The sequence below is a fragment of the Haliaeetus albicilla genome, chromosome 10 (assembly GCF_947461875.1).
Source record: "Haliaeetus albicilla chromosome 10, bHalAlb1.1, whole genome shotgun sequence".
In the NCBI taxonomy this organism is placed as follows: Eukaryota; Metazoa; Chordata; class Aves; order Accipitriformes; family Accipitridae; genus Haliaeetus; species Haliaeetus albicilla.
Genome location: NC_091492.1, coordinates 36,529,077 through 36,550,561, shown reverse-complemented (window position 1 = coordinate 36,550,561; position 21,485 = coordinate 36,529,077). Strand labels below are relative to the sequence as shown.

Here is a 21,485-nt window from a genome sequence, read left to right as displayed (position 1 = left end):
CATGGAGTTTAAAATCAGGTCTATTTTAGTTTTGCATAAATCCATCTTTACTAATCTTAATCTGTCTTTACTAATCTTGCTAGCCTTCAGCAGAATTGGAAAAGGCTGTTCTGAAATCAAAATAGTGCAAACTCACATCGAAAATCACTTCCTGAAGCCAGCTGGTATGCAGTCGACACCCTTTACATGCTTCTGATGGAGCTTCTGATAACTTAAAATATCCATTATGATGTCTTTATTGAAGTAGCCATGCTGTAAGGGCGAGGAAGAGCCATCTGCTCACAGCGGGATTAATCCAACTGATGGCCCATGAGCATGCTGCTTCTTCATGTATCTGCCTCTGTGAGTGATGGGAGAGGCAGTTGCTGTCATATCACCGTAGAGATAGGCATGTGGCCCACTGCACTTGAAAAAATTCTCCCAAGATGCCCAAGCTTTTATTTGCTACACCAGCAACAAAAGAAGCACTTGTTCAGGGTGTTTCCACTTACAGCTTGTACTGCTAGAAAAGGAGGATGGAACTAAAATCCATAGTGTGCTCAATATTACTTCAAAATTGAACCATGGATTAAATCTCCTTTTGCTTGAGGAGTGTAATAAATATTTATTTTGGGGAAATGGGAATGTCAGCAGAACAGATAAATACAAAAAACAGTTCGAGATTTCTTTTTCTTCCTTTTAGTTCCTTTGAGGTTTTTCTTTAGGGTTTCATTATTAACAATGAAATAGCAAACTTGCTCAAGGGCAGAATTGTGCTCTGAGAATCATAAGTGTGGTTATAAAAACAATTTTTTCCTCCATAGTACGCCAGATAGCTTAAATTTTAACCCTGTAAAGCAGGATCCATGAATTGGGCCATATGAATTTTTGCTGATAAGGTTTTGAATTAATCCCATTTTGTACAGACCTGTGCTTGCAGAAGCTTAAGGAAATTCATCACAGTTGCAGATTGTTTTCCAAATAATATCCTCATGGACTATGAAGCCTATCCTTTTATGATAAATGCATAAAGCTTTTGCTTAACTTCATTTTTGAGCCACTCCATCTCTAATCTCTGTTGCTCAGTTTTTAAGTAGGCTTTGGCAGTCTGGCTGAACTACAATAGTGCTGACATTGAAATCACACAGCACGATGTGGGGGGAGGGATGTTAGAGGAGCTGTAATGTATGTTCACTGTAGACACCGCTTGGATTTTTCCGCCCCTTTGATAGGGCTGAAACTCTTACTTCCTGCACAGACAAGCAGTCAGTGTGATTTTTGAATATTTGGGTGGAGGAGAATATGCAGCAAAGTAATTCAGCTGTAATCCCTAAGGATGGGATGACAAGTAACATCCCTGCTGTACAGGCAGCTGCAATTATTTAGAAGGTGTAAAGGGGCTTAATGTTCTGAGGAGCTGCCTTTATAGCATGCTTTTGAGTAGGCACATCTGTAACTTTGCAAATGAAATCACTTGCAGGCATAGACGTGGCTGATGGTTTGTTTGCTCTGTTGAGGAGGTGACTAAGCATCTGCGACCCGCTGGCAGGTGTGCTGAGAGCTGCAGGTGTGGTTTCCAGGGCCATCTTTGGAAAACAGTCATTTGCTCGCAGTGATCAATGCATTGTCGTTACTTGTCTTTCCAGAACAATCTTTTTTGAGAAGATTACAGCATTAAGTAAATATTTTTCTTTATAACAGTGTTATTTTTTAAATCTGACTGGGTAAGGGGGAACAACAGTAGCTCTAGGAGGAGCTTTAGTAGATAACTTTCTCTTGTGTATTCAGTACACAGCCATTCTGCTCCAGGTGGGTGTACCAGGGCTTACGCTCCAGGGCTGAAACCGGGGCAGCAGGGGGACATTTGGGCCAGCATTTATATTGCCACTTCGAAAATCTTGGCCAAAGTATGAATGGTTTTGAAAATCAACATCTCCATTTCAGACATGGTTCCCTCTTACTTATTATAGCAGCAGACACTAAAATTTGAATTTCTCCAGATTCAGCAACTATCTTGAGATAACTGCAAAGGGGAAGGATTGTGTGAAGAGATACTGATAAGCTATTCTTGTTTGTGAGTATGCCTGAATAGAGAATTATCCAAACATTTTCTGTGTTATATATCTGTCTCTAAGGCTGTTGTATCCAGGTGACAAGCTTTTACTTAAAAACAAACTTAAAACTCACCTATGTAGCTGCATCCAAACTAATGTTTGTTAAAAGCAGCTATTTGTTGTAAAGCAGTGTGTTGGCCTGTTCCTTGTTTCATAGTTTGGATTTTACAACCTGTGATGTGGTGTTAACCCGTGGCAGAAGGGGAGCTGTGGGAGCGTGGGAAGCATGCACACAGGCAGTGTGTTGGCAGGTAGCGGCTGCAGGCGTGAGCTCAGTTTCCAATCCATTCAGAATCAGATGGCCCAAACCCACCCCAGGTTTAGTCATATTTCTTGAGATTTCTGTTTAATTCCTTACTTTTTGCTGTCATCTAAGTTAATGTGATCACAGAGTGGAGGCTTATATGCCAAATAGCAATGAAATGAAGTCATACGCAAGTGGGTGCTGTTAATTTCAGTTATAGTCATTGAAAGGCTTTGGAGAAATTAAAAGGTTTGGGATTTGTTTGGGGTTTGTTTTGTTGGTTTTTTTCCCCTAAGAAGGTATAAATGAAAAGTGCACCTTTTAAACAGATGGATGTGTGAATGGTGAGGAGGTAATCTGATCTATAAATATAAATGGAACTTTGTCTACTTACGGCTTCAAGCCAAAAAGCATTAGGTTTAAAAATAATTTTCAATTAAAAACCCCTGCTTTAACTTGAAAACAGTTTTACTTCTGAATAGACTATTTCATACTGAATGACCAGAGAGAAACCCATAGCCTCATGAGGCTCTTCATGAGAATTGCTTTTCAGCTGAGCAGCTGTCAGGCATGCAGATCTGAAAGTCGCAGCATGCTCAGCCTCTACCCTTGTTGCCAAAATTCTGCAGGCCAAATTATTCCCAGTATGACACCTAAAAAAATTAATCTGTGTTGATTTGTACTTCCTCTTACAGTGCTTTTCTTGTAACTATTACTTCAGCTGTACTGTGTCCGTCTAGCCCTATATCCTGTCTTTGACTGTAGCCAGTAGCAGTTGCCTGAAGAGGAGTGTTGGAACAAGCCAGATGAGATGCTTGGCCAAAATATTCTCCCTGCTTCCTACGGCTGCAGTCTAGAGTGCTCTTAAATCAGCAGTAGTGTCTTTTTTTTTGCACAGTGTCAAGCAAGGATCATAGAGCATGTTGCAGAGAGAGCCCCAGCAGTATGGCTGGTGCCGGGGCTGGGTCTGCCAGTGTTTGGCTTCTTGTGTGGTGGAGCCAGAAGATCCAGCCCACCGATGTCTCCATGGAGAAGCTGTGCTGGTTACCAGGTTGGGAGGGATAGTCTGCTCAGACAAGCATGTGGCTCCTTTGTCACCAGCAGGTCCTGGGCAGCAGTCCCACACCAGAGCCAGCTATTCAGCATAGGTCTGGGAAGAGAATTTGCTTTTCTGAGCTAAAGCAGTAATATATATTGGGCATAATTGAAGGAGAATGGACTCTAATGTAAATAATTATTGGAATAAGGCTAAATAAGTTGACAACACCTTTTGTAGCCAAAAACTCTTCAGCTAAAGTGGAGAGCTGAAATATGCAAAGGAGAAGCCTCCTCCAGAAAAGCAAAGGGGCACCAGATGTTATTAGGAACTGTTTTGCTATCACGGGAGTGCTGATCCCCACCCTTCATTGCATTTTTAGGCTGTTGCTTTTCTTCCTGAAGACATTGTTCCTGAGGAGGGTGCGGGGGGTCATATGAACTGTGCTTCCCGCCAACAGCCCCACTACTGGAAACTTATAGAGAGAGCTTTTCAGTTTGCCAGACTTCTGGTGAAAGCCTCTGATCGGCATTACACAATTGAGCCTCAGTTCACGCTTGTCGTGGAGGCCAGTAGCTGGTAACATGTGGGCAGGCTTCAGTCTGCCTCTGAAAAGGTTTTGTTCAGTGTGTGCCTCTGCTCGCCTCGTCGGGCCCTTGCATTTTTCAAAATGTTGAAGTATTCAGGTCTGCTCCACTACATTATCTCACAAATCTTCTATTGTTTGGCCCTTTTCTGAAGAGCACGTTATGTGCAGTGGCGTGAACAGTGGCCAAGCCACATTTGCAGTACACACAAAGGTGTTCTGGTCTTGAGCTGGTGCCACCCACCGTTGGGTGGTGTAGGACTGCTTGAGTCGGGGGTGCTTTGGACTTGTTCTTCTTGGCTTAAACTTGTGAATGAAAGCATAAAAGTACTGCGGCTTTTGTTCAGCGTGGATAGGCTGTGATAGGTACATAATGCTCCTATTCTTGGAGTCATCAGATGGAAGGGAGTTAATATGATAACCCATAATACTTTGCCTACTGTGATCTTGAGAGATAGCTGTGCTTGAGCATCTAATTTCCAATGGAGAGGGTTGGAGGGAAAAAAAAAAAAAAAAAAAGCCTGTTAAGGCTCAAATCCAGTCTAGCCAAGCTGCTGAGTTTTCACCAAAAGCAGGAAACAGATGGACGGGCACAGCTGCAGAAGGTGCTGCGACTTCTATGGAAAAACTACGCAGGCGTGTGCTGCAAGCAGGGATGTCAGCACAGTGCTGCTGTTCTGCACGGGGCCACTGCTCAGTGCCAGTGGATGGATGGTCTCACAGCTCATGCTGCTCGTGGAGATGCCATTTTGGAGAGGAACTTGCCTGGTGTTACTCCCAGCTCCCAGTGATGGATGCTTCCCTGTTCCCAAGATCTGCTCACTGTAGTAGAAGAGGAGGAATGCATCAAAGACTCATTATGTTCCTAAGTCTTACGTTTCTAAAGTATGCTGTGGGTCCTGTTGTGGTGAGCTTACCCTTATATCCTTTCTAGAAGCACCTAATTGCTCTGTCTCCCTGCTGAGTTCTCCATTTCAGGCTGGACAGTTAAATGATGAAGAGGTCTTGTAACTTGGTGGGGTCTCAGAGGCAGCCAGAGAAACCTCTGAGGTGCCCTGGGGTCATGTTTCTTATGTTCTTCTTGAGATAGAAAAGAAAAGAGGGTCCAGCAGCCAAGCAGTGTCCCAGGTCTCTGCCCAACCACTCATGCAGAGCTAGTCTGATGTTCAGTCATTGTTCAAGTGCTACACTTTAAAAATTAGTCAGTGCATATTGTTTATCTGGCACCTACAGTCCTTGAGTCCTCCTGTTTGCTTGAAAGGTGCAAATATTTAGATGTCTTCCAGAACAGATCTGTGTTATTGTTATTTAGGAGGTTTCTTTTCTCAAGCAGTTTAGTAATTTTTCTTCTTTTGCGTTGTTTTTGCAGAAATTAAAGATTTTCCAAGCAAGGAGCCTATGTAAGCACAACTGTGTAGCGTGCTTTCCCTTTTCTAAAGACAAAAGAGCCTTATTGAAATGTGCTTCCTTTCTGACTACTAATGGATTTTCCTTCCTTCCTCCTTGCAATGAGCTTAACATTCTCCCATCCTGTTGGGTATAAATTTCAGCCTGGACCGTTTTCCCTGTTGAGGTGTTGAGTCACTGGCCTTGAATGGGAACCTGTGATGAGACAGGGAGAAGTCAGGGCTTGGGAAGGAAGAGGTTTTCCAGCAGTTTGGCGGTACATGGGATGAATTTTAAAAAACAAGGATAAGGTGCTATTCATTTTCGCCTGGGGCTGCTCATATTCTCTTTTCCTAGTTTTATTTCTGGATGCTTTCTTATGTTGGATCTGGATAAATTCCAAGACATTATAGACAAAATACCTAGAGGAAGAGCTGGTTCCTGCTCAAGAACAATGTTCCATTTTAAGCTATCTCAGGTTAAAGGGAAAAAAAATACGATGCCATGTCACTGGAATTCGTTTGTCTCGTGGAGGAAAGATGCTGAAAGTCTTGCTTCAAAGGCTCTGCGTAGGAATTATGTCCTGAAGTCTGGATATTCTCCAGGGCTTAATTGCACTTATTCATAGAAACACTAAACTTTATGAACGGGACAGCAGACCTCTAAATTTGGCTCTAAGTACGGAGAGGGTATTGTTTCTTGCATACTCTGATTAGCAACACTGAGCACAGACGTACACTGGAATAATTAGTAAAGTGGACAGGAATTAAAGCAAGCTTTGCTCTGAACACAAACCGGATGAGCTAAACCAGTCTTTCTATCTGAATTTCCTACTTAAGTCTTAAGGTTTCATTTTGTGTGGTGGTGGGTTGTGTTGTATGGGGTATATCTGGTCTCTCTCTTTGCTGTAGCACTTCTTTCTGGTCTAAAGTTTACGGTAGCAGACTGGGATAAAAATCTGCATCTCCTCCCATATCATCTTGCTCTGCAAGATGAAGAAAACAAGACTGAGCAATGTAGTTAAACCAGCAAGAGTGAGATTAGGTTACTGCCTCACGTACATTTTTGCCAATCTCAGAGAAACCAGAATCCAAATATCTTTGTTACTAATATTATCTATGTTTTGGAGGTTTCTTTTGCCCCCTCCCCCCCCCCAATAGGGATGAGAAATTAACTTTTAAAAATAAAACTCAAATTAACATTATTGTAAGCTATCTGAGCTTGTGTGAAAAAAACCTACTGTTTAGTTGGCTTAAGCAAAAAAGGGTGCTTTTTTGTTTGGTAGAAAAGCAGTTAAGCTTTCAAAACCAATTGAAACCCATGTGTACTGCTGCCTTCATGGACTTCCTTAGTTTGCAGTCCTACCTGTGCAGAACTAGCAGTGCAGGAGGGTCACAAAAGTGTTTTAGAGGGCTTTTTTGTTTGGTTGTTTTTTTATTGTTCTGCTTTAATTGCAGAAAAATTTATAAGGGATAAGATTCTTTAGTAATATTTATTTTTTAGAAAGCTCCTGTATGAGTGAAACTGAAAGGGTTTGTTGGGTGGGGTTTTTTAAGAGCTCTACCTTGAAGGAATATTTTCTTGTTTCTGGTATTACTTAGGATTTATGTATTAGATTTTCTTTTTCTATGCAGGTATCCTCACAGCATCTTAAATAAGTGTGCAAAAAAGCTGAAAAGAAGGATCATTTGGACAAAGCAAGTAGCATGCTTTGCTGTTGTCACAGTTTTGTAAGTGTTGGGGCAAATTGGGAAATGTCTTCTGTTCAGAATTTTATCTACCCAGAATGGAACTGCAAATTAATTTTGAAACTTGCTGCTGAAGGAAAATTAACAAAAAATATCCGATGTGAAAATTAGATTTTTTTTTATAGTGTTAACAGTTAAAAATGTTGAGTAACTTTTTTTTTTTAATGGAAGTCATAAAACATTTAGACCTGTAATAATACAACTGCCTTTTAAAATGTAAAATAGCTCCATGAGACTACTTACCTATTGTACATGACATCCTCTAGGCTCCTTAACTAACACTTGCTTTGTTAGTGAGATGAAACAAGGATCTGAAAATGAAAGACAGTCGTGGTTTGGAAGAGCAATTGTTATCATCTTGGAAAACTAAGACCATAGAGCTGGTAACTCTTGCTCTGAAGTATTGAAGCCTATGTTTCAGGCAGATGTGCAGGCCCTATTTTGAAGGATTTTGATGATCAAGGATCACTATGTATTTCAGTGAGCTATTTTGTTTTCCATCTTACTTGAAAGTGTGCACTTTCCTCCTGTCTGTGCTTGAAAAATCATGAAAGAACCGTAGGCTGGAAAGCAGCTAAACTAATCGAGATTAAAGATGCTGCAGTTTGGGGTAGCTGAGGATCTCCTTCCTATGGCAATTGCCTTCCCAAGTGTAGAGGCTGAATAAAGTGTCATTACAGAATTCACAAGTCTTGTGGTTGCTGACCTGATATTGGAAGATTTTAATCTAACATAGAACAAATATCATCATCGTTTTTCGTATCTCTGAAAGCAGCAATGTGCTCGGTATTTTTTACGTTTGATTCTTGCAGGCACTTTGAATGGGTATCTTATAACCTGTATCCTGCTTTTGAATTTGCAGTGCAATATCATAACACTTCATCTTTCAGTGGAAAAGCCAACTTTAGGATGAAGCCTAGTAAAAGCCTCAGGGTTACACTCTGTATCTGAACTGCTTTAGAGATCAGCCTAGCTGAATTCTAATTTATGGAAGAAGGCTTCCCATGCTGCATTTGCATTGTACACATTTAGGGACATCGGGAAGAGTTGATCTTGAAGTGTCATTTAGGCTGATTGTTCTGTTTTCGTGAAAATTTTGCCTGTAAGAGGTCTTGAACGCACACTAATGAGGAAAGAGGTGAATAGAAGTAGACCACAGAATTCTGAATCCGCATTGTACCATATATCAAGAGACTAAACTTTGTAATTAAATATACCGAACAACTCTATCCAAGCCTCTTTACAGTTCAAATCTGAAGTTCAATATTGTGGTGCTAGCCCATCTTGAATCATGTGTCCATCAAAAAATTCAAGGTTAAGAGGGCCCAAACCCACCAATCACTTACTTTTCTGTTGGGAATGTGTGTAAGATGGCTCTTATTTTTAGTATCTGACATTGGAGATGGGAACTGGACTGGGTGGAGGGATGGAGGTCCTTGTAAAAAATATCAGACCAAGTGACAGTGTTGTTCCACTCCTGAATCAGGACATAATGTTATATAGCTGCCACAGAGTCCTGTACAGCTGCTAGATGAGCAGTGTCTGAGTCAAGATCAGTGCTGTGGTATTCCCCTTCTGTACCTTTTTATTAAGCCCAATTCTTTAGACAGAAGTAATTTTTGCAAATCTAGGAGGATTTGGGAACTTTCCCCTTCCCTGCCCCTTGGCTTAAGGCTGTAGTTCATCTGAAAACTGAAAATGCCATTTAAAAAAAAGGAAATCACAGGCATCTGTGACAGGTCACTAATCTGTCCTTAAGGAAATGGCAGTGAGTGAGAGGGGCAAGTCTGTCATCTGGGCAGGCAGTGGGGAGAGGACTGTGAAGTCTCATCGACTGCTTGGTTAGTGGCAACATACTGAACTGTCAGGCAGGCTCATTAGGGACACGCTGTTAATTTGGTCAGGCAAGCGCTGCCAGGCAGCATTGTGTAGAGTTAAGCAGTGTGAATAGAGCCCATAAGCAAGCTGCTGGAATCTGCTTTTGTGGTCCCTTTGGACGGCTGTCCTCAGTTTTTGGCTTCTTTTCCAGTTCAAAGTGGCCACGTGGAGTTTTGGCACTGTTAGTGTTGCCCAAAGATTAGTTATAGATTGCAGAAGTAATCTAACTTGTGCTGAGATGAGTTACCCTGCTTCTCTTCTCAGCTGTTTTTGCATACATACATTTAGCCCGAGTGTCAATTCACTACTTCTGGTGACTTAATTAGAAATGGATTAAGCCCTTTAAAACCCAATTTGAAATGCTATAGGTATTTTCCTTATCTTCACTGCTCACATGTGCTAGGCACCAGCTATATGGCAATTAAAGTTTGCATTTCTTTTCTACTGTCAGAAGATAACCTTTCTCCCCTCCACTTCCCTCAAGTCACAGAGTCCTGCAGGTGGTTTTGGAGGTACGACAGTATGTGCCTTATAAATCCATTGCACTCCCTAGAAGAGCTTGATAGTGAGCTGTAATGTTACGGACTGACCCTTTTGGGCAAAGAAGAGGCAGACCAGTGGTGGGGAAAACCTGCCACGTGCAGCCTAGCTGGGTGGGTGTCCTGACTCCTTGTATGATGGACTGGAGTGATTCCTCATGTGATTATTGTAAAAGGTTGAGCAAGGGTAAGCGATTTTTTCCATCTCATAAAGGGAACAACCGGATTGTCTCAATGTTGTCTCTCCCCATTGTGCGTCAGAATATACTGTTAACTCAGGAGTTGGAACCCAACAGAGGATTTTCTGATTCTCTACCATGTGTTTGCCTTTTTGACTCCAGTTCCTCTCTCATCGTTTGGGGGTGTTTTTCCCTGACATTGTCAGTCTTATAAAAATTTATTTTTGTGTCTGCCTAGTCTTCTGCCAGAGAACAGGCTGAAATTAATAATTTGCTGGTAACAATTTTCTACATTTTTACCTGATTTATCTGATTATGTTAAAGCTGGGTCAAATACTCCACTAGGATTTTCAAATGCTAGCAGAACCGAGGCAGAAAAAGGTTTCCCAGGAGATCGACTGTGTACGCTTGCATGGAACAGACTTAGCAGGGAATTGGGCCTGCACAATTACCTTGCAGAGTGCTGCACAGCTCCAGCACTTCTGTCACGAAATACCTGGGGTAATCATTAGTTGTGAATAGACGATGTTCTCCACCTGCTGTGTCAGGCTCTGTTATTGCACTAGGAGGCTGCCCTTCTCCCCTGAAACAAGAGGAATTCATACCTCTGCCTATTCAGAAAGAGGGATATCTATTTAATGCAGTTCCCCATTTAGGGAAGCAAAGTAGTGTTTTTTCCAACGGTGGAAAAACACTTGCTGTGTGGGAGGGAATACTTCTTACAAACAAGCACCGAGTTTCCTTATTTTACTTTACCAGGGATTTCTATTAGAATAAGGCTGGAGGGTGGGAAATTTGGAATGATTCTGGGAAGCTTGACTCAGGAAGGGGAGAATGATTCATAGATTCTTATTACTGTTGTTTATTAAGGAGAACAGACCATTGAACCTAATCTTTTATTTATCTTTCCTTGCGAAAACTTAAAGTACTTATGCAGTGACCCCAGAAGAGTTTGTGGGTTTGAACCAAGGTCTTTCAGCATAAAAGCATAAATCCCAGCTGTGGGAGCTAGCCTACAAACATTTTAAGGTAGATTTATTCCTATTACCTTCATACTTGATAAGTTTTTTAATAGTGAATCCTCAGTGCATCCCTTTTCTGTTTGTGAAACAGGGTGGTAAATAATTTGTTCATGGGAAATGGGGACAGCAGAGGCACTTTGCAAAACAGATCTGACAAGTCTTGAGACTTGCCACTTTCTGTGTTGTGACAATGGTCAGTTTATCTCTGGTTATTGCTGGAGTCTTGATGTAAGAGGTCATTCATTCAAGGGTCATTCTTTAGTTTTGATGGGGAAAATTTGATTACTGAGAAGAGCAGCTTGTTTAGTAGCAACCTTTTCTTCTCCTTAATTTGGAAATGAACATTTACTTCTCCAAAAATAACTTTGCTGTTAATTAAATCAAAATATAAGATCAGTCACAAGGTGTACATGAGAAGTTTTTAAGCTCCAGCTTAACATCATTTTAAGAACTATGAGGTGATTTACATTTATTTTTGTATTCTGCTACTATGAAAAAAAGATTAGTGCAACGTAAACTATGTTTTAATTAAAATTTGGCAAGAGAATTTAAATGAAGGAAAAATCAAAACTTGACACAGTCTGTGTCACAACTGTAATTTCATTCTTGTACTTCAGGAGATAATATAACTTAGTCATTTAGCTAATTCCTTAGGTCAATTCTTTAAAGAATCAAACAAACTAGATTCTGCTCAGTTTATGACAATGGCAAGGTACTCTTCTGTGGCCACATGGTCTTACTTTTCCACTTATGGTATTATGTTGTAAAGGCCCGTACACCCCTAATACTTTTGGGTGTGCTGTCAGTGGCTGAGCGTCACAGAAGCTTCCAAGCTTTTAACTTACTCTTAACTGGTGGAGACTGGAACAAACATCTTCATTACCCTCCCGAATAATCTTGTTAGCAAAGCAGTCTCATCATATCTAAACTACTGGCTTGAATTTTGCTCATATTGTTGTCTGTAAAGCTAGGTAGCAGCTTAATAATCCCAGCAGAGAGAGAGAATGCATGCAAAGACTCTTCTAGCAAGAAAAATTATACAGAAAGGACAAATGTCTATTGTCACAGCAAGTATAGAAACTTGAACTTAGATCTGTATTTTACTGCACTGGGGAAGGCAGAAGTCCTCAGCTTCCAGAACTGTGAAGCAAACACTTCTGACCAACTCAACACCTATCCTAGAAAGATTTCCTTATAGGCTCAAGAAAACTGATATATGTCAGTAGCTGTAATAAACACTACGTTAAGTAGTCTCCAAGGCTTTGGATAATCAACAGAAAAATTAAGTTCAACCTCTGATAAGAACTTATCAGTAATTATAGACATTTAGTTGACATGTAAGCAATCCTCTAAGGTCACCAAAAATAATTTCTTCGTTCATACTTTTTAATGCAGTTGAAACTTTTTTTTGCTTAAAGGTCCAAAGTAACATCAGCCACATGGCAGTGGAAGAGATGTGATAAGGCATCAGAAATTCATCAATATCTTCTTAGTAAAGCTGCAAAATAAACTCTTCAAACTTTCCTGTAGTCAGTTTATGCCTGGAATGAACTTGTCCTGTGTCCTGTCAGAGAATCTGGATAAGTGTTTTGACAGAAATCAGATATCCTCTGTCAGGATTGTTAGTACCTTCCAAAACTGAACTCTGAAAAGTGAGCCATGCAAACACTGGAGTGTATGGGTAAAATTACGCAGAGAGGCTGTATAAGAACAAACATATGTCAAGCATAGGGTATAGGCTTCCTCCTAATGGCCTTGGACTTTGTAGCCCACTTAGGTTGCCAGAATTGAACACAATACACAGTTTGTGGCTTTTGTGTCTTATTTCTTAATGCAATGCATGGTGTACAAATCATATACTGTAGCAAAATACGGGGATCTGTAGTTACCCTACCAAGTGGCCTGTCTCCTGTCCTTGATTTGACCCCTGGTGTTCCCCTTGGCTGTCCTGATGTCCCTCTCCAAATTAGCAATCTCTGCATAAAGAAAATGAGCATCAAGATCAATCCCAGCAAGAAGGATCCTCATAATGAGACTAAAGGCTCCATTCCACAGAAAGATTTTGTCAGTCAGCAACATGCTAAAATCCACAGTCCAGGCAGTACATCCCAGAGATCATTATTAAGGAATGTGGTTAAAAACTATTTCCCTGGGAGTGATTTTGCTGTTTGGGCAAATCTCTCACAGGTGCAATCTATTAGGAAGGCCAGACCGCTTCTTATAAACAAGGAAGCGAGAATGATCCAAAGAATAGGCAATGATGTGTTGCCTTGCCAGCAAGGAAAGTCCAAGAGAAGACTGCAAATTTTAGTGGAAGTAGAATTTTTGGGGAAGAATCCATAGTCTATAATGGGACTTTTGAAGGGAACTATTTATTCTGTACAAAATTGTCCAGAACTGGTAGTTTAAGAAACAAACAGAAATACCCAAAGAAAAACTCAAGCAACCTAACCTGGTTATTGAATGAACGTTGCCCTCTTTTTGTATAGTACAGGTGGAACTGACAATAGATTTAAGTCATCTGCTATGCAACGTGATTTGCTTTGCCATAGCCAATTTCAACTGCAGCAGCCAACACTGATTGTTCAAGTTGGGTGACACCAGCATTTGTGATCAGAGATGCAGCCCCCTTTTTTCTTTTTTTTTTTTTTTGAAGATGATCAAAAGAATGAAAATTATAGGGACCTTCCTCACCTGAGAGGCACAGAGTTGGGTAAGTAGATATTCTTGCAAATTCTCTTAACAGCAACTCCCAGCTTCAGCCTGACAATACAACACTGATATGTTCCTCTTCTCTCCTAGGAATGAGAATTCAAGATCGAGCAAGAAGGTAAGCTACATAGTTATTTAAAACAAATTCCACATCCATTCAAAAAACATTTTTCCTAGAAATCCTTTCAATCTGAAATTCAAATATTCTTTGAAGCCAGTTCTCTTGCAAAATTTGTGGTCCTTTTTTTTTTTTTTCTGTATTACCTTAAAGTACAGGTAGAAGGTTATAATTTATTCCTTTGTTTCCTTGGCTAAGGAGAATTCAGTGTGTATTTTTGCGTTATCCCACTAGTTTGAGTGATTCATCTTGCCTTCCAAAATGATTACATGTCTATCAATCCAACTGCAAACCCTTTTTGAAAACTCCTTGCCACTGTTATATATACTGAATAAATCAAAGCCAAACTATCTCAAATACATGTTTCTGTGACACAATAAAATGATTGCTAGGATTATAACTGTCTGTAGCTGGAACTGAGAGCTATTTAGCATTGAGCAAATAAACTAACCAACCTTCCCATTCCCCACCCCCCTCACTAAAACCACTGGAAAGTGTGTATAACCAGTATTTGATCTTTTTCTGCAGCATCCAGAGGAGCCTGCGGAAGCAACCACCTGAAACAGTCCTCTCAGTACTTTCCACCTGTAGCCCCATGTGCCTTATTTGCAAATCATTGCATTTGGGCTTTCTCCGGGCACTGAGTCAGTCTGCTTGTTGTTAAACATTTTTCCATCTGTTTTTGGCTCCACACTGGATTTCTGCTGGACCCTGAAAGCGGTGAATAGTTTTGAAGGAAAATGACCTGACTGAAGCAGAATACAATTTGAAGAGCCCTCCACATTTTACTGCTAAATCCTGGAAGCCTCCCTTCAGGATTAGTGGTTATTTAGTTGTTTCAATGGCCAGGGCTAGCAGTGCTCTGGTAGGCAGAGCAGGTCTCAGGTGGCCTCATTGGCTCTGGTTTTGCATCAGGTTGTTTTCACTCCTTTGTCCTCAGAGCTGTCTTTCCTCCTCGGCTACTCTTCTTCCTCTCTTACTCACGTGGTGTTGCTCTTCTGTGCAAATACACGTAACTTAAATAATGGTTGCTCTGGTTCCACCTTCCATTTTTTGTATTTGAGTATTAAATTTCACTTTTTTTTTAATCAAACCACAACACGTTTCTTTTTGGGGTCACAGAAGCATGTTTGGCATATTTAAGTTGCCACTGTGAGGTTCTTCTCCAAATAGAATTCAAACCATTATGTTACAGTCTGCACCAGACCCTTCCTAACAGCTGTGTTTATACAGCTCCTAGTAAAATGGGTCCCTGATTAGGATTTTGAATAGCTCATTCACTGAAAAAATGGTGTTTTGAACCAGCTAAAGCTATTTAAAAAATTGGGATAATATATGATTAAAAGTTTTGGTTTGAAAAAATGTCAGTGGCAACACCCTGCCAAATTTTAGGCCCAAAACATCATCGCCATTAGTATCACAAAGATTAAGTTACCAGAATTTAATTGGGCAATAAGTGTTTTTCTTTTGCTTGTTTAAAAAAATAGCTGAAAAAATAATTTGACAGAGATTGAAAATTATACGTTCAGAGTAGTCACCCAAAATGGTTAAACCTTGGTAAATTATATGAAGCTGAGGACAGGTTCTGTATGTTGGAATTGTCAAACAACAGTAATTTGGGGGCAACTTGATCCAGAATAAGAAACTGAACATTAGAGCAGTTGCTTCACAACTATCAAGACAAGCTGTTTGAAAAACCAAAACCCATCCTCTATTCTGAGTGGCACTGGTACACGCTACAGACCCTGTGTGTTGGACAGGTGGGTTGTAAATAGCCATTCTGTTCCTGCCAGGCAATGTCTTTATGAGGTTGGAGAAGCGATAGTTGGTGTGCCAGCAGCAATGCCTTCTGGTGTGCGGGGAACCCTACAGGCTTGAAAAGTGTTAAGGCTGGGAAGAAAAGGTACCTCAGCTGGGCTATTCCCCGCTGTGGAGTTAGCTGCATTTCCAGTATTCTGCAAGTTTGGTTACATGCTTTCTTGCTGCGGATACTGGCATTAAACAAAAACAGTAAGCGTACATTAAGGCAGGGAAACACAAGTGCTGCTTCTGCTCCATTAAGCTGGAACACATGATTAAAGGACCAAAAGCTACTTTGGTTGACAAACTCCATACTTAAATGTTTTTTAAATCATAAACTAAGAGCAAAGATTTATAAGTTTGTGTCGTGATCCATAAATCTAGATCTCCTCTTGTCCTTCTACTCGAGACAAATGGCTTGTAGAGGAAATTGTAGTGGTTTGGATAAGTCTAGGTTTCAGCAGTCAGCCTTCTTAGGTTGACATGTAAGAAACATCTGTAATTGTTTGAGGAATTTGGCAGACGATCTTCTGCTTAAATCACATTTTCCCCTTTGAAAGTTGGAAATGTCCATGTATAGATTAAAACACACAAGCCACATACCTCTGCTCTTGTGGAATTAGATATGGTATCAACTTGCTGTTACCTTGCAAATCCTACTGCAACATAAGAGCAAGTTGATACCTTGCTATAGTAGAAGAGACCAACTTAAGGTTATTTAAAACTGTGTACCTTTTTTGTGCCCCAGAATAAAATCTAATAGTTTTAAGGGGAGTTGCCATTAAGTAGTGGGCTACTTCAGTGTTCAGTTTGCCACTTGCTTTGGGTTTTGACTAAGACTAAAATCAAAAGGTTCTTTGAGTAAAATTATACAAACCCTCCTTTCCAGGCAGAATTGCTAAGTTATGTGCAGAGTTGTCACACACTGGGCCTCTGAGTACTTTTAGCATACAGTTGTGCATAGTCTGTCTAGAATCATCTCATCCTGCAATGAGATCATGTGAACTCAAAGCATATTAAATTTAATCCTTGTTTTCAGGATTATACCCTGGAAATTTAAAATTGCAGAGTATAAGAAAGGCATAACGTTCCTGACTGCTCATCATAAAAAATGAGGCCCAGCTCATTGTGAAGTAAGTCTTTGGTTCTGCCACTGAAAGCAGAATTTGGTGAACGGACTTCAGTGGGAGATTCAAGCTGATGTCTGGTGACCTTTGTCAAGCAGAACAAATGATTGCTATGTTTGCTAGAATTGTATTAGTGCTGGATGCTTCTGGTGCAGCATGAGCAAATGAAGTTTAAAAGTCTGGCTGTCTCTCAGCAAACTTTGCCTTTTGATTGAGTCTACAAATGCTGTAGCATAGACCCTCCAGGCAGGAATTTCAGGCTCTGCTTTATTTGATGCCAGGTCCTTTAATAGTTTCAGAAAGTGATTTTGCTTGTAATACAAAAGCATGATGAAAACAGGCAAGATCCTGAATAATGTGTTAAAATCAATTCCTGTGTGTCAGATTCCTGCATAGCATGTCCTTTGGTAGACACAGTAGTTCTCTGAACAACCTGAGGAAGAGACTGTCACACACATGCTGCATACAGGCTGCATCTCTGTGTGTTCCAGCTCCGGAATGACAAAGCATAGCTATCAACTATTTAATCTTAGCCCAGCTCATAGTGGACAAAGACACAAAACCAGACAAGAAACACTCCCCCCCCCCCCAAAAAAAAAAAAAAAAGCTCCAAACTTTGCAACTACTCGTTACCCTTTTTTGCATGAGTAACCTATAGGAGCTAAAGACTATATTGATGATTCAGAGACTCATCTGTGATTCTGACCTTGACCACTGAAATGGTGGTAAGTTTACTGTGGAAGTGCCCTTGGTAGCTTTGAGCTCAAGGATGTACTAGATTTCATCCTAGCAGCATTCAGTGACCAACCTTGTGTGATGCCAAGACTTTCTATGTTCAGCACCCTGCTTTATTCTAGAGACAAGCTTAGTTGGTTGTCAGTAGTCCTTCTGAGGCAGGGATTTTTACTGTGGGCTGATTGAGTGAGAATCGCACTAGAGGGAATGAAGGTGGAGGAATTGTCTCTCTTAAAGCAACTGCTGGAACAAAAAATACCCCTACTCTCTTCAGTATGTCACTACCATGGAAAACGGACTTACTGTTTTCTTGCAACACTTTCTGCTACCTCCTTTACTCTTGTTTTCCTTTCTGTCCTCTGTACTTTTTCCTTGCTGGTCTCTCTTCTACGTTCAGTATCTCCCTCTGTTTTCACTTATTATCTTTACGTACTTAATCCAAGGCAGTCAGTTCAAGCTGCTTTTTTTTTGCCTTTACTCCCTGGGAAACATCTACATCCTTTCTGTTCCCTTCCCAGGGCCTTTCAGTATGCCAGCACTGGCATGTCTTAGCCAGCTGCAAGCCTCCCTGCTCCTCCAGCCAAGCAAGTAGTTGATAGCAACAGACTGGGTGCCTGACTGGACTCTGCTGAGTATTTCCCCTTTGGGATATTCTTAGTGGCTGCTGCTGTGCTCGATGCAGCATGGCTTAGTTTCTCTGTATGCGGTGGGGGGGGCAGGAAGGGTTCGTACAGAAAGTGCAAAGCAGTCTGGCATCTTCCACAACTGCAATTTTTTTCCTCATGAAGAATATACGTTTCCTTTTCAGGAAGATTGACCTATTTGGAGGTTGCTTTTCACATTTGCAGGGGAATACAGCGTAGTATTTCTCTTGCAAGCCTATCTGAACCACTTCAAGAAGTTGCAGGGAGTATTTTACAGCTGATTGGCAGTTGTCAGTCACTGGTTATACATCTTCAATGTTTTTCTTAGGCAGGCTGAATTGCCTGATAACGGCTTTCTGGAATTTAGCAGGAGGCAGTGCAGCATTTTCATTTAATTGCTTGTGGAGATAGCTGCAGGATTGTGGTGTCTGAAAATATTGCTAAATCTCGGGGGATTTCTTGGCATTTTGTTGCCACAATAAAGTCATAGTTGTCACAGTGGCTTAGTACAGCCACAGAATATATGTACAATTATTTATGCAGCCTGAAAATGTAGTGCAATAATAAAATACTGTATTTACGTATCTGCGACTTGCATTCATTTGAGTCTTCTAATACTACTTTTGTCCTTTGCTGTATTATTTAAATGCATATTTTTCATATTTGAGATTTATAAAGAAGTTAAGAAGAGTTGTATGCTGTCAGTCTGGTCACATTTTGCAGCCAGTCTTAAATATGATCCTACTTGTGGGTTTGTGTCTCTCAACTGTATTTATTACCTAGGCATTTCAGTTTTGTAAATCCATATTTATAAGGAATTTGTTCCACAGTAGAACTGCCATTGCATTGTTAACACCAAGATGACAAGTGTCCTGAAAATGAGGTGTCAAGCAAACATAGGCGGTTTCCACTTGATTTTTTTCTACTGTCCTGAAGCCCAGACAGTCCATGTTGTGGAGCATTTGCAAAGTAAGATTAATGCAGTGCAGAGCTGCTGATGAATTACAGGAGAGCTGTCCCTTGAGAAAAAAATGAGGTTGCTGTGTCTCCACTCCTCCCCTAGCAGGTCAAAAGTTAGCTTTGTTTGAGAACGTAAAGGTATCTGCTTTTCTCTGTGTCATAGTTGAGATCTCCTTGTTCATGGTTATGTTCACTGTATGCAAAATATTAGCCTACAGCAGGAGTGGATTTTTCCAGTAGAAGTTATCTTAGTTGCACAAGTGTGAAAAATGCTTTCTCTGCATTGTGTTTTTGAAGATCCTTTTCTCACACTATAATTTTTGTGTCTATTCCTCTTGTTCCCTGTGAGATGTTTCAGTTCAAGCATTATGATTTAGTCAGGAGAGCATTCACGCTGTGAACATGAAGAATGCTCCACTTACCTTCTTACCTGTATCTGTGGGATTAGACCATGAACTCTTTAGCTGAAAACATCCCTGGCAGGTTGCTCATATGCACAGTCATTCTGGCCCAAGCAGAATTGCTTACATAAGTAAAAAACCTCGATGTGATCTGCAGTGCTACTTAGCAAAGTCATAGGCACATTGGTCACGGTAGAGTATTACAGGAGGAGCTTTCCTGATGCTTCTTTGTACTTTTACTATTTCCATTTGTCATGGCCTTGGTGCATCTCACTTCTGCGTATTTTTTTTAGTAGGAGCATTGTTTCTCTGTTACGATACATTTGAGAATTCACTGCTGCTTCTCTCAGAACTTAAACTGGAGAGAGACATTTAGTATGTCTTACAGAACAGATCTGAAATATGAGCTAATCAGACTAATCTGATAAGATAGGTTTTAGAATTAATCTAACACCAATCTGCTGCTCTGTAAAAAGCATACATAAGCAGTATTTATTGTATGTAGCCACAAGAGGGGGAAAAAAAAAAGCCCACATGTAGCATGGCTGCATTCAGCTACTGCAGCAGCAAGGGTTTCCTAAGAACACTGAATGTCATAATCACAGTCCAGTGTGTTAGCCTAAACTTGCTAATAAATGTTTGTGCACAAACCCAGCCTCTCTGAGAAAGGAGAGATTGAGCTGAAAATCATCCCTGGAAACCTGGAGGATTTTTAAGGTGAATAGGGAGAAGAGAAGGAAAAAGATGATTTTCAGGCGGTAATGAAAGATGGCTTTGGAGGACGTGTGCATGTACAAGGAGCCTGAGGGAGGAGGTGGAAGATAGAAAATTCAACGTCTTTGAACACTGACAAATCACCTGGCTATGCTTAATGATCTGACAGTATCTTCTCACCGGCTGCATCAACATTAGGGCTATTCATCACTTTTATAGTTTCATAGCATTAGGTAACACAACTTTTCTATCAACACATGGTTTTTCCTGCCTGGTAAGCTGAAGAACAGCTTCTTAATGGCTACTTCTGCAGGGGAAGCACACAAACAAGCAGGTTGTACTTCAGTTCAGATTATGTGATTTATGCCTCGGAAACATTTTTGTCTGCCACAGCCATTTGAAGCTTGAGACATTGATTCCAGAAAGTGTTATTTTGCTATTCATCATCAAAGGTTTGGTCAAAGGTTTCTTATGATCAAAGTATTTGTGTCTTCACAACCCTCTTAGTGAGACTTCCCAGTGTCCCCTTTGATGCAGTTTAGGAATGGCTGAAAGTAATAAAACATACAAACAGAGAGGTTTTCATAAAGATAGCATTTATTTTGGGAAGCAGTGGTATCTTTACCTTTTATTACTGGGAAGCAGCTATGTCATCAGGCTTCTTGGGAGACAGCCGTATACAGCTGCTGGATGGAACTAATTTTTAGACAGCTATTTTATATGAACCATCATTCATCACACTGATCCACTTGGAAGCCTTGATGCTGTCAAAACTAATGGGTGTACTGTAACATCAGCAACCATATTGAAATAAGAAATTAGAGGCATTAGAGTCTTTTGGGTTTGGATTTCTTCATATTTAAAATGTTTTTGTTTGAAGGTCTGGTTGATGGTTTTGGTGGTGATGGTAGTAATATTGGTCATTCACATGATTTGCCATAGGTGATAGCTTTTTGGACCAGGAAGGACTGTCCAGTCAGTGCTTATGCTGTTAAACTTCAAGAAAATACTTCATGTATAAAGTAATGAGATTTTGCGGTCGACTAAAGAATGTGTGGAAAGAGAGAGAGCGGGACTGGAAGAGGGGGAATTCCACTTACAAATAACATAGAGGCAAGACCCTGCTGTTTATAGTATGGAGTTGCTGTCATATTCCTCTAACACAATAGTGGTGAGAAGTCATTTAGAAGTGCATTCTGATTTGACCATGCTTATGAGCTTTCTTGTTTTCACTAAGTATATTTGCATATCTGACTTTCCCTAAGGGAGACCTTCTAAGCAGAGTTTAAATTAAACTTTAACATTTGCCAGAATAAAAATGAACATGGTATAACTGATCACAAAAACTACAGTTCATGCTTGAGTGCAAGTATCAAAGAGGACTTTGGCATAACTAACATAGTATCCTATGCAAATATTCATAGTTGAAAAGGAATTAATCCCTTTCCAAAGGACCAGCACAATCTTTCAATGGCACATAAGCCTGCTTTTGAGGGAGCAGGTGCTTAGCAAGCCCCGAGGATTCAGATTTCAAAACAATCTGTACTCTGCATTGACACGTGC

General features: G+C 40.5%; 1 protein-coding gene across 6 annotated transcripts in view; it reads left to right on the top strand.

Annotated features, from left to right (window-relative positions):
- Positions 1-21,485, top strand: part of ZDHHC8 (zinc finger DHHC-type palmitoyltransferase 8) — a 130,048-nt gene that overhangs the window by 58,525 nt on the left and 50,038 nt on the right. The window contains exons 2-4 of one of the 6 annotated variants that reach the window (XM_069794992.1): positions 13,368-13,424; positions 13,514-13,541; positions 14,070-14,261. The exons of 3 other annotated variants lie outside the window; for them this stretch is intronic. Coding sequence is in view for 1 of the 3 variants with exons in the window: in XM_069794991.1 (XP_069651092.1) it covers positions 13,516-13,541 (26 nt within the window). In the remaining 2 variants the exon portion in view is untranslated. The remainder of the gene's footprint in view (positions 1-13,367; positions 13,425-13,513; positions 13,542-14,069; positions 14,262-21,485) is intronic. 2 more of the 6 variants (XM_069794991.1, XM_069794993.1) reach the window with 2 other exon arrangements.